The 14738-nt window shown below is 40.1% G+C and overlaps 2 protein-coding genes across 4 annotated transcripts in view; one reads left to right on the top strand and one right to left on the bottom strand.

Annotated features, from left to right (window-relative positions):
• LOC108041427 (organic cation transporter protein) overlaps positions 1-11179 on the top strand; it is a 29016-nt gene extending 17837 nt beyond the window's left edge. For 2 of the 3 annotated variants that reach the window (XM_044457418.1, XM_044457419.1), the window contains exons 2-7: positions 5987-6281; positions 6344-6571; positions 6643-6901; positions 8528-8945; positions 9206-9712; positions 10369-11179. In XM_044457418.1, the coding sequence (XP_044313353.1) occupies positions 6183-6281; positions 6344-6571; positions 6643-6901; positions 8528-8945; positions 9206-9712; positions 10369-10615 (1758 nt within the window). In that variant the 5' untranslated portion in view covers positions 5987-6182 and the 3' untranslated portion in view covers positions 10616-11179. Of the gene's footprint in view, positions 1-2377; positions 2894-5986; positions 6282-6343; positions 6572-6642; positions 6902-8527; positions 8946-9205; positions 9713-10368 lie in introns of those variants that run through there. The other variant, XM_017119354.2, reaches the window with a different exon arrangement.
• A 320-nt stretch (positions 11180-11499) lies between these two features.
• LOC108041428 (organic cation transporter-like protein) lies at positions 11500-14058 on the bottom strand. The gene is made up of 5 exons (XM_017119355.2): positions 13804-14058; positions 12996-13441; positions 12516-12933; positions 11943-12449; positions 11500-11884 (listed from the first exon to the last, which is right to left on the bottom strand). The coding sequence occupies exons 1-5, from the start codon at positions 13944-13946 to the stop codon at positions 11758-11760; spliced, it is 1641 nt and encodes a 546-aa protein (XP_016974844.1). The 5' UTR covers positions 13947-14058; the 3' UTR covers positions 11500-11757.
• Between the last annotated feature and the right edge of the window lie 680 nt (positions 14059-14738).

Here is a 14738-nt window from a genome sequence, read left to right as displayed (position 1 = left end):
CCGATCAATCAGTTATATGGCAGCTATAGGATATAGTCGGCCGATCCCGGCCGTTCTGACATATATACTGCGTGCAAAGGAAAGAAGGGTGTGTGCAAAGTTTGAACTCGATAGCTTAAAAACTGAGAGACTAGTTCGCGTAGAAACAGACAGACAGACGGACAGACAGACGGACAGACAGACGGACAGACGGACAGACGGACAGACGGACATGGCTATATCAACTCAGGAGGTGATCCTGATCAAGAATATATATACTTTATAGGGTCGGAGATGTCTCCTTCACTGCGTTGCACACTTTTGACCAAAATTATAATACCCTCTGCAAGGGTATAAAAATGTTTACCTTTTCGCTTTAAATATCCATATACACATATACAAAGATAGTGCTCCAACTTTATGATTGTTGTGTGAAAGTGTTAAAGTTATAGATATGCTATATATAAATAACAATAATAAAATTACTCTTTAATACAGAATTGAGTCGAATATACAACTGTAGAAATTTGTAAAGAAAGCGATCAGAATATATTTTTTAAACAAGCTAAGATGCCAGGCACCAAATTCTCCTTTGTTTGCTTTGTTATGAAGTGACTACAAAAACATTTAAAGGCAAACAAACCCTAAGTTAAATTCCTTTTAGGCTAACACCTTTGCATAAGCATAATCTAGGTGCTGTTAATATTAGCCTAACCAATTAATACAGTCCCGAAGAGGATGGTCGTAATTCTCGCCCCTGATGTGTTAGCGCCTTTGATTTGATATTCGCTTTTTTACGCCTTTTTATTATTTGTTTTTCAAGTAGGTGCTAAAGTTAGACGGAGTGTGTAAGAGGATTTGCCGAGTAGCATATAAATGCAGCTTAGTCATTTAATTCAGTGAAAATCCCCGAGTGAACTCCGGATAACAGGGCGTATGCGCGATGACTAAGAGTATCTATGAAATTGAAACGAGAGTTTGAGTGCTTTGAAAAGGGCCAATGGAGCCCTGTACTTTCTTTGTTCCTTTGTTGACAGCCGCCACACAAAGAAAAGCGCAATGAAAATGCAAATATTGGCAAGAGTCATGTATATTTTCCGACTCTTGTGAAAGATCATCCATCTGGCAAGTACAGTTGGCCAAGATCGCGAGAGCGGCCAGCACGTGTTCGCCTTTTTTTTGAGTAGGGGGAAAGTGCGATAAGATCGAGCTCGTATTTTGCGTTATGGCATTGACTTTTTTGGCTACGCACCTCGATTTTATGGCAACTAACTTGTTAGCACATGGAAGTCGGCTACTTGAGTGCTACAACGTCTGAAATTGGTCATTATCTAATCGGCGGCTGGTGGGCTGTATGCCTTATACTCGCCTTACCCACTTGATTGGGTTTTAATTGCATTAGAGCATTAGCCATGAGCTTTGATTTCTGATTAGTGTTGCCAACAAATTGATATTTATTTATGGCTTACGGCTCAATGTACTTAGGCTTCCAATGCGCCTCAAGTGTGTAATAAATTGTCGTCTACTAATTGCAGAAAAATGTTGATTAATTACATTATGCTTTCTACTAATTGGTTAAATCTTTTTTAGTGAGTTGTAGGAGCAAAGTTCAAGTGTTCTTTTGCTATCATATCTTGTCACTTCAATTGTGCAAGCATTGTTTTCATTCTTTTTGACCTTGTTTTCCTGCATTTTAAATTTTAATCTTTGTTAAAATATGTATTCTAAATATATGTCCCTCATAAAAGTTTAAAAAACGACAACAGGACAGTATCTTTGCGGTTATGACTCCGCTTAAAACCTCAAAACAACAAAAATAAAACGGGCGCAGCAGAAAGAAAGCGACCCAAAAAAAACGTACAATCAATACATATTACAAAATCGCAGCCATGCTATGATTGTGATGAATAATTAGCAGAATAATCGTAATGAAGTGAATCAGCCAAGAATTTCCCCTCTATATATTATGAGCACTGAAGTTGCTCAACGCGACTACTGCTATCTATTCTCTACGAAACCAATAGGGAACATTTATTTATAGGGCAAGTAAATCAAAATTTACGGAGGGGGAGTTTGTCTTCAGAATTAGCAAGGCAATTTCCTTTGCATGCGCTATAATCCGATCACAAGGGTGGAGTATGGGGATGTAAATCAAATGAAATCGTATCGAATCCAATCAAGTATACGCCGTGTGGTCGCTCGTAAAAGACCGAAAATCACAAATCTCGAGCTTGGCCTGGCTATTTATTTGTTTTTCACAGGTTTTGAATTTAATTATGACCTGTTTCTGGTTGTAGCACCCTCAACCCCCCACCGTCGCGCCTGTTGAATTTGATTTGCTGCCGCCGACGACGTCGCTTCGCGAACAGCTGTTTGGCGTTTTTAATAAACAATCGTCGGCATTTGGCAGCTCAGTTTGTGAGGAGCGTTCGGCGGAAACACATCGCACCCATCGCTCTGGCCAGCCAGCTCGTCCCAAACGGGCCTAAACGGTTCCGCCAAGCGCACTAACAAAGACAAAAAATATTTTACAAACATTTATTTAAATCAAGTCAAGCGTGCGCATTAATTTTCGTGATTACCGAAACAGACAAACATTCAACTCCGCTTCTAAATCGGTCTGTGAAAACATTCCCATTTTTTATTGGCCGCGGCGTGTGCGTTCTGTGACAGAGCCATTGAACTTTGAAATACAGAAAATATTTGGAAAGACATAAACAATAACATACTTATATCCCTATACTAATTGCTGTCGGGAAATTTTGTTTGCGGTGCGTCGCAGAAAAACTCTTGTTTCTACGCTGCAAGAATTGTTTAAATTTATACTTTTGTTTCGACTGATTTGCTTTGTCGGTTGGTTCGTAAACAAATTTGTGGTCTGAATTTTCATTTTCCACAACGATTAGCACAAGAGGTAAATAAAATGTATGATTTAATAATTGAATTCTACAAGTGAACTAAATAACATACTTAAATGTGATTACTTGTAAAGCAATTTGGCCCAGCCTTCGAATGTTTCAACACTCGTCAGATTTTGTGAAAAATGTGTAATCAGAAGGGACCTTGGATCCGTTTTACCCAAAAAAAACTTACAAAAAGTGGTTCTTGAAGTGGAAAATCAAAGTAAAAACCAGTTGCAATCAGCCGAAATATGCATGAAGCGCTCCAAAAAATATTCACTTATTTCGCCAAGATGTGAATTATTATTACTCAGAGCAGGCACGCTAAAGTCGAGTGTGGCACTCCATTAAAGTGAGAGCAAAAACTATTCAGAGAAATCCAGCCGAGCGATTCGAGGTCTAGCCTATATCGTCAACTGCACGTGCTCGGACCCCTATTGAAAGTCGATTCTCGTACTTGACAACAGTCTCCGAGTGGAATAATGGCCCTGGTATTAGTCAGACCTCCCTCTAACATTTTTTCGGGGTTTTATCTAAACGAACGCCTATATAAATATTTTGCCAGTGATAAGCCCATGTAACTGGCTGTGCAGCCCGCTTTGGCGACCTTAATTTCAGCTCGTTCAACACGCCGAACGATGTTTGGTCAAAGTCTGATCGCAGTTATCTTCGGTCTCCGAATTAGCCTACGGTAGTCTACAGCTTATCTGGGTTGGCGAATCATGTTTAATATGGTTAGCTCCGAGTGGAAATGTTGTTTTCTAATTGATTTTCGCGCTAAATACCCGCCCAACGTGCTAAACGAATCTATTTATTTGCTTATTACAATTATTTTAAGCGAATTAGCAGGGAATTGATGACAGAACGTGGCTAGACACAACAAGTTCAATAATAAAACAAGAAAGGAAAGCTAACTTCGGGCGGAGCCGAAGTTGATATACCCTTGCAGAATACTCTGTAAATTATATTCTCCAAAATTATTCATATGATGCATTCTTACTACTCATCAAAAATCCCAACTTCCTAACTTTAAAAACACCAAAGTTATGGCATTTCCAATCGTTCAGTTATATGGCAGCTATAGGATATAGTCGGCCGATCTTTATGAAATTTGATAGGTCGGATTGATTGGCTAAAAATAAAACCCATAGAAAATTCCAACTTCCTAACTTAACAAACACCAAAGTTATGGCATTTCCGATCGTTCAGTTATATGGCAGCTATAAGATATAGTCGGCCGATTCTCATGAAATTCGGTAGGTCAGATTGATTGGCCAAAAATAAAACCTATAGAAAATCTCAACTTCCTAACTTTACAAACACCAAAGTTATGGCATTTCCGATCGTTCAGTTATATGACAGCTATAGGATATAGTCGTCCGATCCCGGCCGTTCCGACTTATATACTGCGTACAAAGGAAAGAAGGGTGTGTGCAAAGTTTCAATTCGATAGCTTTAAAACTGAGAGACTAGTTCGCGTAGAAACAGACAGACGGACAGACAGACGGACAGACGGACAGACGGACGGACGGACAGACGGACAGACGGACAGACGGACATGGCTATATCAACTCAGGAGGTGATCCTGATCAAGAATATATATACTTTATAGGGTCGGAGATGCCTCCTTCACTGCGTTGCACACTTTTGACCAAAATTATAATACCCTCTGCAAGGGTATAAAAATTAGAGCCATAAAAAGTCTGAAATTGATAAGAATTTTAAATGTTCTTCTGGGAACTTTCGTCATCCACGTTTTTCACAATGTAGCTTTTAAGCGAGTATTTAGAGTCATGATTATTATTAATAAGTACATTTGAAATTTTATAGTAAATATTTAAAAGAATTAAATTTATGTTTATTTATTTACCTCCTCAAAAACTTGACCCACTCAATTGTAGACAATAAACAATATAATTTCTTCTTAAAAATATTGTTCATATTTTTTCGAAAACAAATTTTAAACTGGCCAAAGAAATGGTTTATCTGCCATTCAAATGTAGTGTTTTTTATACCCTTGCAGAGGGTATTATAATTTTGGTCAAAAGTGTGCAACGCAGTGAAGGAGACATCTCCGACCCTATAAAGTATATATATTCTTGATCAGGATCACCTCCTGAGTTGATATAGCCATGTCCGTCTGTCCGTCTGTCCGTCTGTCCGTCTGTCTGTCCGTCTGTCTGTCCGTCTGTCTGTCCGTCTGTCTGTTTCTACGCGAACTAGTCTCTCAGTTTTTAAGCTATCGAGTTCAAACTTTGCACACACCCTTCTTTCCTTTGCACGCAGTATATATGTCAGAACGGCCGGGATCGGCCGACTATATCCTATAGCTGCCATATAACTGATTGATCGGATATGCCATAACTTTGGTGTTTGTAAAGTTAGGAAGCTGGGATTTTCTATGGCTTTTATATTTGGCCAATTAGTCCGACCTACCAAATTTCATAAGGATCGGCCGACTATATCCTATAGCTGCCATATAACTGATTGATCGGATATGCCATAACTTTGGTGTTTGTAAAGTTAGGAAGCTGGAATTTCCTATGGGTTTTATATTTGGCCAATCAATCCGACCTACCAAATTTCATAAGGATCGGCCGACTATATCCTATAGCTGCCATATAACTGATTGATCGGATATGCCGTAACTTTGGTGTTTGTTAAGTTAGGAAGTTGGGATTTTCAATGGCTTTTATTTTTGGCCAATCAATCCGACCTATCAAATTTCATAAGGATCGGCCGACTATATCCTAAAGCTGCCATATAACTGAACGATCGGAAATGCCATAACTTTGGTGTTCTTAAAGTTAGGAAGTTGGGATATTTTATAAGTATTAAGAATGCATCATTTGAATAATTTTGGAGAATATAATATCAAGAGTATTCTGCAAGGGTATATCAACTTCGGCTCCGCCCGAAGTTAGCTTTCCTTTCTTGTTTGTATATATAATTGTTTGTGAAAATGTTTATTTAATTCCTTTGTTGTTGGTTTATTTATATAATATATGGTCAAAAACATAATAATCTTATCTAGATGCAGAGTGTGTATCTACCTCTGAAACGTCCATTGACCCATTTTAATGACCTAAAAACGCTCTTCATTTCAGACAAAGCCAAAGCAACAAATGTGACAACTAACAATAAATTGTGATACAACATATGTGAACTCCGCTGGCAGTTGGGCTTGTCTCCTTTCCCCCAAAAGAATCAGCGTTTGAAGTAACAAGTCACAACCATCTATAGTACAAACACAATACCCAAAAAGAACTCAACTCACTTAGCTTCAATTAAACTCATTTCAATATGGATTTCGATCAGATTCTGGCCAAATGTGGCGACTTCAACCGCTACCAGTTCATGATACTCGCCCTCTTTGGGTTTATTAATATCATCGTATCGATGGTGAGTAACTAAATGTTATACCTCTAGATAAGGTTATATAGTTGTGTTTGATTCACTTGCAGCATTACTTTACACAAACAGTCATTAGCTTTGTGCCAGATCATTGGTGTTATCATGATAAGCTAGTGAATATGACCTACAAGGAGATCGGAGAGATCTATGCTCAGTTCGAGAAACCCTCATGCACTCGATTGGAGGACATCAATGGACACAATGTCACCGTCAGCAGCAAACCGTGCGAGAAGTGGATCTACAATTATGATTTTGGCTACAGGAGCATGAACACAGAGGTAAGTCTGGTTTTGAATCTCCAAAGCTGGGATTATACGGTTCTAATTGTCGTTAATTAAACTTGATTTAGCTGAACTGGGTCTGCGACTCGGCGTACAAGGCACGCATTGGCCAGTCCCTGTTCTTCATTGGCTCCGTGGTGGGCACTCTTTTCTACGGCCTGCTCTCCGATAAGATTGGCCGTGTTCCCGCCCTAATCTTGTCCAATTTCTGCGGCTTTGCCGGGGATTTCTCCACCATATTCACCAAGAGCGTGGCCACTTTCACACTCTGCCGTTTCATTTCCGGCCTGGCAGCCGACACAAACTTCTACTTAATGTACATTATAGGTAAGTAAACCAGCACAAGGGTAAATGAAATGTTTGTGATTATTAGGTCAGCTCGCTATTTGCAACTATTTATTTTTAAGTAATATTTAACAAGTGCCTTTTCTTCAAATGTTAAAAAAAAGTTACTGTTTGGTCTCGAAATTAGCAAATGAATCTAGTAAAAACTGATGAAAGCATATGCAAATTGATCGTGCAAAATGGTTGGTATAACTAAACGAATTTCGAAAATTAATATTGGTAACATTTTTTAAAAATAATTAAAGCCAAAATAAAGTTAGTTTTGTATCTATGAAAAAATCAGTGATTAATTTTAGGTGGTTTTTATCAGTAATATTGCTTGATTTGCCGTTTTTTATTTTAAAGTAATATTTAACAAGTACCTTTTAATTAAATGTTTTAAAGAAGTTGCTATTATTTGCCTTTGAAATTAGCATATTAGCCTAGCGTGAAAGGAAACGCGAATTGATCGTGCACAATGGTTGATTTGCTATATTGGATAAAAACGAATTTGGTAGAATTATTTAATTATTAACGCGTATTTATAAAATATTGATTGAAACTTTAATATGATTTAAAAAATAACAATCAAAATGTATTTATCATAGATGTAAAAGTATATTTATACCCTTGCAGAGGGTATTATAATTTTGGTCAAAAGTGTGCAACGCAGTGAAGGAGACATCTCCGACCCTATAAAGTATATATATTCTTGATCAGGATCACCTCCTGAGTTGATATAGCCATGTCCGTCTGTCCGTCTGTCCGTCTGTCCGTCTGTCCGTCTGTCCGTCTGTCTGTCCGTCTGTCTGTCCGTCTGTCTGTTTCTACGCGAACTAGTCTCTCAGTTTTAAAGATATCGAATTGAAACTTTGCACACACCCTTCTTTCCTTTGCACGCAGTATATAAGTCGGAACGGCCGGGATCGGCCGACTATATCCTATAGCTGCCATATAACTGAACGATCGGAAATGCCATAACTTTGGTGTTTTTAAAGTTAGAAAGTTGGGATTTTCTATGGGTTTTACATTTGGCCAATCAATTTGACGTACCAAATTTTATAAGGATCGGCCGACTATATCCTATAGCTGCCATATAACTGAACGATCGGAAATGCCACAACTTTGGTGTTTGTAAAGTTAGGAAGTTGGGATTTTCTATGGGTTTTACATTTGGCCAATCAATTTGACGTACCAAATTTTAAAAGGATCGGCCGACTATATCCTATAGCTGCCATATAACTGATTAATCGGAAATGCCATAACTTTGGTGTTTGTAAAGTTAGGAAGTTGGGATTTTCTATGGGTTTTATTTTTGGCCAATCAATCCGACCTACCAAACTTCATAAGGATCGGCCGACTATATCCGATAGCTGCCATATAACTGAACGATTGGAAATGCCATAACTTTGGTGTTTTTAAAGTTAGGAAGTTGGGATTTTTTATGAGTATTAAGAATGCATCATATGAATAAATTTGGGGAATATATTTTACAGAGTATTCTGCAAGGGTATATCAACTTCGGCTCCGCCCGAAGTTAGCTTTCCTTTCTTGTTTTGATTAATTTCAAAGGGGGTATATCAGTAATATGACTTGATTTTATTTAACGATTATGTTTCTCCCGAACAGTGCTCGAATATATTCGCCCCAGCATGAGAACCCTGGGACTCAACATGGCAGTGGGGCTGTTCTACTGCATGGGCCTGGTGTTCACTCCTTGGCTGGCAGTCCTGGTGGGACACTGGCAGATCTACCTGGCCTGCACCTCGCTGCCCATCCTGCTGGTGGTGCTGTATTATTTTGTGGTGCAGGAGAGCGCCCAGTGGCTGGTCACGAGGAATGACATCGACGGGGCCATCGTGAGGCTGAAGCGGGTGGCCAAGTTCAATGGCTGCCGGGTCACCCAAGCGGACTTCGACGAGTTCCGACGCCACTGCCAGATGACCCGCGAAATGCAGGGCGGCGATGACAAGAAACAGGCCACGCTGCTGGACATGTTCAAAACGCCACGCATGCGCAAGAACACTCTCATTTTGTTCTTTAAGAGGTGAGTTTGTTAATTGTTTACCTATTTATTTAAGGCGAAAAATACTCAATAATGATTATAGATACATGAATTTAAGAAACATTAAATTATTCAAAGTTATGTTGTGTCTTGGAAAAACTCTTACTTTGATTGATTTCAATCTAGTTTATTTAGATTTATTTTATTTTTTTCGTTAGTCATATTTATATATATTTGTTTGTACTTCTATAATTGTGATTAATAGTTAATAATCTTATTTTTGTTACTTTTCTTAACCACAGCATGGTCATCACCCTGTGCTACGATGCCGTCTCCCGAAACGTGGAGGGCATGGGCATCTCCCCCTTCATCATGTTCTCCCTGAGTGCCTTGGCAGTGCTGCCCTCGAGTATCCTGCTGGTCCTGCTGCAGGACCGCATTGGTCGCAAGGGCATGGCCTCGGGATCCTTGCTGGTTGGTGGACTCTTCACAGCCGCCGCCGGAATCGCAATTGCATACCAGCAGCACAGCCAGAATGCCATTTTGCTGGCCTGTCTGACGATTGCCGCCCGTTTCGGCGTGGCCATCTCCTACGAGTCGGGATCTCAGTACGCCACCGAGCTAATCCCCACCTGCGTGAGGGGTCAGGGAGTGGCTGCCGTCCATGTGGCCGGATTCGCGGCCTCCTTCCTGGCGCCCTACATCCTCTGGCTGGGCACCTTCTTCAAGGCGGCGCCCTCGATCATCCTGGGCGTCCTGTTCTTCGCCGGCTCATTTGTATGCCTACTGCTGCCAGAGACGCTAAACAGGTTAGTAAATATAGAGGATAATTTGTTACAGATTACATATCCTTAAAAATAAGTGAAAATGGACATAGATGGTCCTTAGTTATACTTCTTACAAGCCTGTCTAAGTAGGAATAAAAGCAAAGTAATTTAATGGATTATTAAAACCTATTCCCAAATTGAATTAAGATTGATTAGAATTGATTGATGATTGTGAAATCTATAATTATATTTTTCATGTCCATATTTGATCATTAATCAAGATTATTAGCTTAGTGTAAAATCTGCTTTCTTAAATATACTTTCTAATCAGCAGATATTTGTCATTAATTTCACGATATCTAAAATACAAAAGATTTAGTTAAAGTTTTCATATGAGTTGAGGCAAATGAATACTTTATTGTTTTGTCATAGTTTTTGTTGACATTTTGGTTCAATGCTCTCTGGTAATTAGATGATAAAGTCATTTCGTCATAAGAATAATAAAACGTTCATTGACTTTCGAGCAGGGTAGTTTCAATTATACAAATATTTATTTTCCTTTTTCTGTAAAGTGAATGCTACAAGGCTGGGAAGAAGTTACATGGAAAGATCGAATTGACATGCAATTTTTATATGATATTAACATAATTTAACTATCGATTTTGCCTAATTTATTAATATTCTGTCTTATCTTGCAGGAGCCTGCCCACGACCATCGAGGAGGGCGAGGTGTTTGGAAAGGGCGAGCGCATGTTCGACTTCCCGTGCCTGCACAACAAGCACGATGACGAGGAATCCGACTCCGAGATGGAGAAGTACAAGCGCAAGCACTCGCTGATCGACGCCAAGCAGATGCAGATGGAGTCCTTTTCGAATGGAAAGCGCAAGCCGTCCTTGATCGACGCCGATCGCGAGGAACAGGCTCTGAAGGACGCCAAGCACTGAGGGGCGATTTCCCGCCCTCAGTAGTTCGTAGTTTAGCTAACCAATTTTCGCCTAGACCTTAAGACCCCCCGGCTCCTGATCCAGATCCAAATCCAGACTTAGATCCCGATCCAGGCCACAGACCAACTAGATTCGATGGCCATTAGGATGCCTACAAAATGTGTGCTCAGTATGCGGAAGCCTTTTCTTATTTGTATAGCGTGTACCCTTTTAAATTTATATATATTTGTATACCTACTCTAGCTGGTAATGAACTAGGGCGTAGCTGTACATTTAACTTGATCGAAAATTACTTTTTTTCCAAAACGTTGATTGTGTATAAGAACGGAAACGTATAGTTAACACTTAAGCGGCACAAAATCACTTAACTGAAACCAATTGAATACTTATTGTAAGAGTTTTTCATAACCACGTGTACATAAGTGCGAAACTACTTAGGCCAGTAACTGAAAGTTCTATTTTGGATTTTGATCTTTAAGCAAATGAGAACCATTAAGCAAACTGATAATAATTATTTAAAGTTAGAAAACAAAATATGAAATATACAAATCAAAATCAATTTTATTCTAACCTTGTTAACTTCTTTTCTGGCGGCTGCTTTTATCGAAATATATTCAAATAATTATATACTGCCTTGTTCTTTGAATCGACAAATATTATATATATTATATCAATAAACTTGTAGTATTTTCAAAAAGTTTTAGGAATGTTAAGTATTATAAGTTTTTAATTGATAACATATATTCGGACTCTAATGACAGGCGTACACATTTTTTTTAAAATGATGTGACTGAAATAATATTTAAACAAGTTAAATCCTCCATTTAACGAGTGTTTTTGGAATCACTTTAGTTCTGAAGGAAAGATTTAAACAAAAGGAACAATTGTAGTTTTTCATACATCAATTTATTGTGAAAGAAAATAAGTACATCATATATTTATACCAGTTCTGTTTTGGATATATAGGGTAAGATAAATGTGTTCTACACAACGGTTTTGGTTTAATTACTATGCATCCTTCACATGAGTAATAACTATCAGACCATTCGGTTACAGGAGTCAACTTATCGTTGGCTCCATCATCAGGTTAAGTGGCTAGGCCAGTAGGCTAAAAAGTATTCAGTTTTCAGGTGCACAACTCTCTAGGGTTCAGACTTAAGGTCCTCATGCTTGGTCAGACTTTCGCGGCGTTTGTGGAAGCATGGGAAGTAGAGGCAGCTCTCGTTCATGGCAAAGCGTTCGCCATCGGCCAGGGTTTCGGGCAGTTTCCTAAATTTAATATGCAATTAAGTAACTTGACAAAGGACTATAAAAACATGTAACTTACTTGTGCAGAGTTTCTGGAAGAGTTAGGCACAGAAGAGCGCCCAGGAACATCAGAATACTGATGAAGATTGAGGGCAGTGGCTTGTAGTACTGGGCCAAGTATATCACATAGAAGGCCAGCGAGCTGGAGGCCAGTCCCACCACATGGATGTTGGACACCGCCTGACCCCGCACACTGGTGGGAATGATCTCAGCCGCATATTGGATCTCCGCATCGTAGGAGACAGTGGTGCCAAAGCGGCCCAGACCCACCATCAAGGCCAGCAGGATGGCATTCTCCTTGGGATCCAGGACGGCGATTAGGAATCCCGTGGCGGCGGTAATAATGGCACCCACTATCAGGGCTCCACAGGCCATGCCTTTGCGACCGATCTTGTTCTGCAGCAGAAGAATGAGGAATCCCGCTGGTAGATAAACACTGGAGGTCAGTGAGAACAGCATAAAGGGCGAGGAGCCCAAGCCTTCCATGTTCCTGTTGATCACATCGTAGGAGAGTGTGATGATGACCCTGAGAAAAACCAAAGGCTTAGTTAGTCCTTTTCCTTCTTAAATAAAAACCTACAAATGGACTTACGATTTAACCAGAAGAGTGGTGGTAAAGCGACGAAGTCTGGGAGTCTTAAACATCCCCAGGAAAGTGTCCATCTGCTTGTTCAACTTGCTCTCCTCGTTCATCTTCTCGCGATAGTGCTTTACGAACTCGTCGAACACGGAGTCCTCCACCTGGCGGCCATTGAACTTGGCCACTCGTTTCAGGCAGGCCACCGCCTCATCGTACTTCTTCTTGGTCAGCAGCCACTGGGCACTTTCGCAGATCAGCAGCGGATAGATGAGCACTCCCAGAGCTGGCAGAGATGCGAGCCAGAGGTAGCGGCGCCAGTTGCCAATCCACATGGCTATCCAGGGCGAGGTCATCAGTCCAAAGCAGTAGAATACAGCCAGGATGATGTTGAGGCCGAAGGTTCGGCGCTTGGGACTCAAGTACTCGAAGACTTTGGTAAAGAGATTAAACTAATAAGCATTTTGAACTATAATAGCTGTACTAATAACTTACCCAAGATGTACATAAGATAGTACATGGTATCCGTGGATAATCCCGACACGAATCTTGAGAAGGCAAACCAGGGCAGGGTGTGCACGAAGGAGGTGATGAAGTCACCAGTCGCTCCAGATATACTCGCCATCAGCATAGCGGGCAGTCTGCCAATGCGATCTGATAGGGATCCGAAAGTAATGGTTCCCACCACCGAGCCCAGGAAGAAGAAGGACTGACCCACCGCCGGCTGGTGCGACTTGTCGCAGACCCACTTTAGCTCCGTGGTCAGGCTCTCGTAGCCGTTCTCCCGCTCGAAGATCCAGTCCTGGCAGGTTGCCATTTCCGAGGCCACGCCGGTCCCATTGACCACCTCCGAGAGAAGGGTGCAGGAGGAGTGCGTTACATTGGAATAAACGGAGCGCAGTTCCGCAGCACTCAGCCCCATCAAGTCGTCATGGGAACACCTAAAATCAGACAAACCGGATTATATTTAAATATATTTATATATTTACATATATTTTAATATTTAAAATTGTTTAATTATTTTAGTTATGGTCGTTATTTATTGTTACGTTGTTTAACGACTCAATCATATCTGTCTCCAAAAATATATTTCTTTTACATTAATAGATGATAATTTTATTCACCGATAAACATTTGGGTTCCTATATTTAAATACACGGTACATTACAAAAAAATTATATTCTTAAAAATATAACAGAATTATATATTTAGAGATTTACATCATTTGGTCTACTAGCAAGTTCATTTTGTTTTATTAAAAATTTATTTGTGAACTTGTCCGTACTTCAACACATTTACTTACCAATGCTCAGGTGTAAAAGTAATGAGAGTCTGTGAGAAATAGTGCAACGAGCTAAGAATATTTGTGTAGCCATAGAGAATGAGTAAGACAAACTGAAACCGGCCGAAGTTCCCACACTTCTCAAGCACGCGATCGAAATCCATTCTGATCTCGAAGGAACTTCACTTGGGCGATATAATCCCCGATTCTGACTGAAACACTTTGTTTTTGTGAGGACGAGCTGAGTCTTTCAGGCGAAGAGTCAACTACATTCTGCCTGTGCGCGGAGTATTTTGACGCTTGGCGTGAATCGCCCACTGCCTTATATAGTATAATGATATAGGCGTTGTCCCTGATTAGGACGGGTAATTAGTAACAGAGATTGGGCTAGGCAATCTTTCCCGCTTCTTTTGGGGTGTGTGCCGATGATAAAAGGCTGAGATCAAGCAAACATTCTGTCGAAAATGTGAACGACCACTTTACACAGGTGCTGTTTACTTGCCTCGCATAAAATAAAAATTTACGAAAAAACAACTCAGCATCAACAAACTCTAGAAAAGGTTATGTTTTGAACTTAGTAGGTGATGACCTTGATTCTTAGATACCTTTGATACTATGAATTTGATTAAATGCGTCTTTCTCCGCTTATCAGGCATTTAACTTGGTCAAGTGACGGACTTTCTCAAAAATTTCGGCTGTTGCCGCTTGTTGACTTTGCCTTAGATTTATAACAGATTTAGCCACTGCCGTGCTGTAAGTCACGCCTGAAATGGAATCTGTTTAAGGAGGGATTAACCGTATACGCGGTTTCATTGTTTGTCGCCTGACACTTTAATGGGTTCCCGTTTAGAGATATAGATTATATATAGTATAGATTACAGGTCTGCCCCTCGCAGGCGCCAAACGAAGCCTCTCAAAAATGCAATAATATCTCGCCTATCTCGGCGGGTACTAAA

This window comes from Drosophila rhopaloa, unplaced genomic scaffold (assembly GCF_018152115.1).
Source record: "Drosophila rhopaloa isolate 14029-0021.01 unplaced genomic scaffold, ASM1815211v1 contig_155, whole genome shotgun sequence".
In the NCBI taxonomy this organism is placed as follows: domain Eukaryota; kingdom Metazoa; phylum Arthropoda; class Insecta; order Diptera; family Drosophilidae; genus Drosophila; species Drosophila rhopaloa.
Note: the sequence above shows the minus strand (reverse complement) of the source record. Positions and strands in the feature narration are given on the sequence as shown.

Coding starts and splice junctions, on each gene's coding strand:
- LOC108041428 (XM_017119355.2), bottom strand. CDS start 13,946: ATGGATTTCGATCGCGTGCTTGAGAAGTGTGGGAACTTCGGCCGGTTT. Junction 13,442..13,803: donor ACTTTTACACCTGAGCATTG/GTAAGTAAATGT, acceptor GTCTGATTTTAG/GTGTTCCCATGACGACTTGA. Junction 11,885..11,942: donor CTTCCAGAAACTCTGCACAA/GTAAGTTACATG, acceptor TATTAAATTTAG/GAAACTGCCCGAAACCCTGG.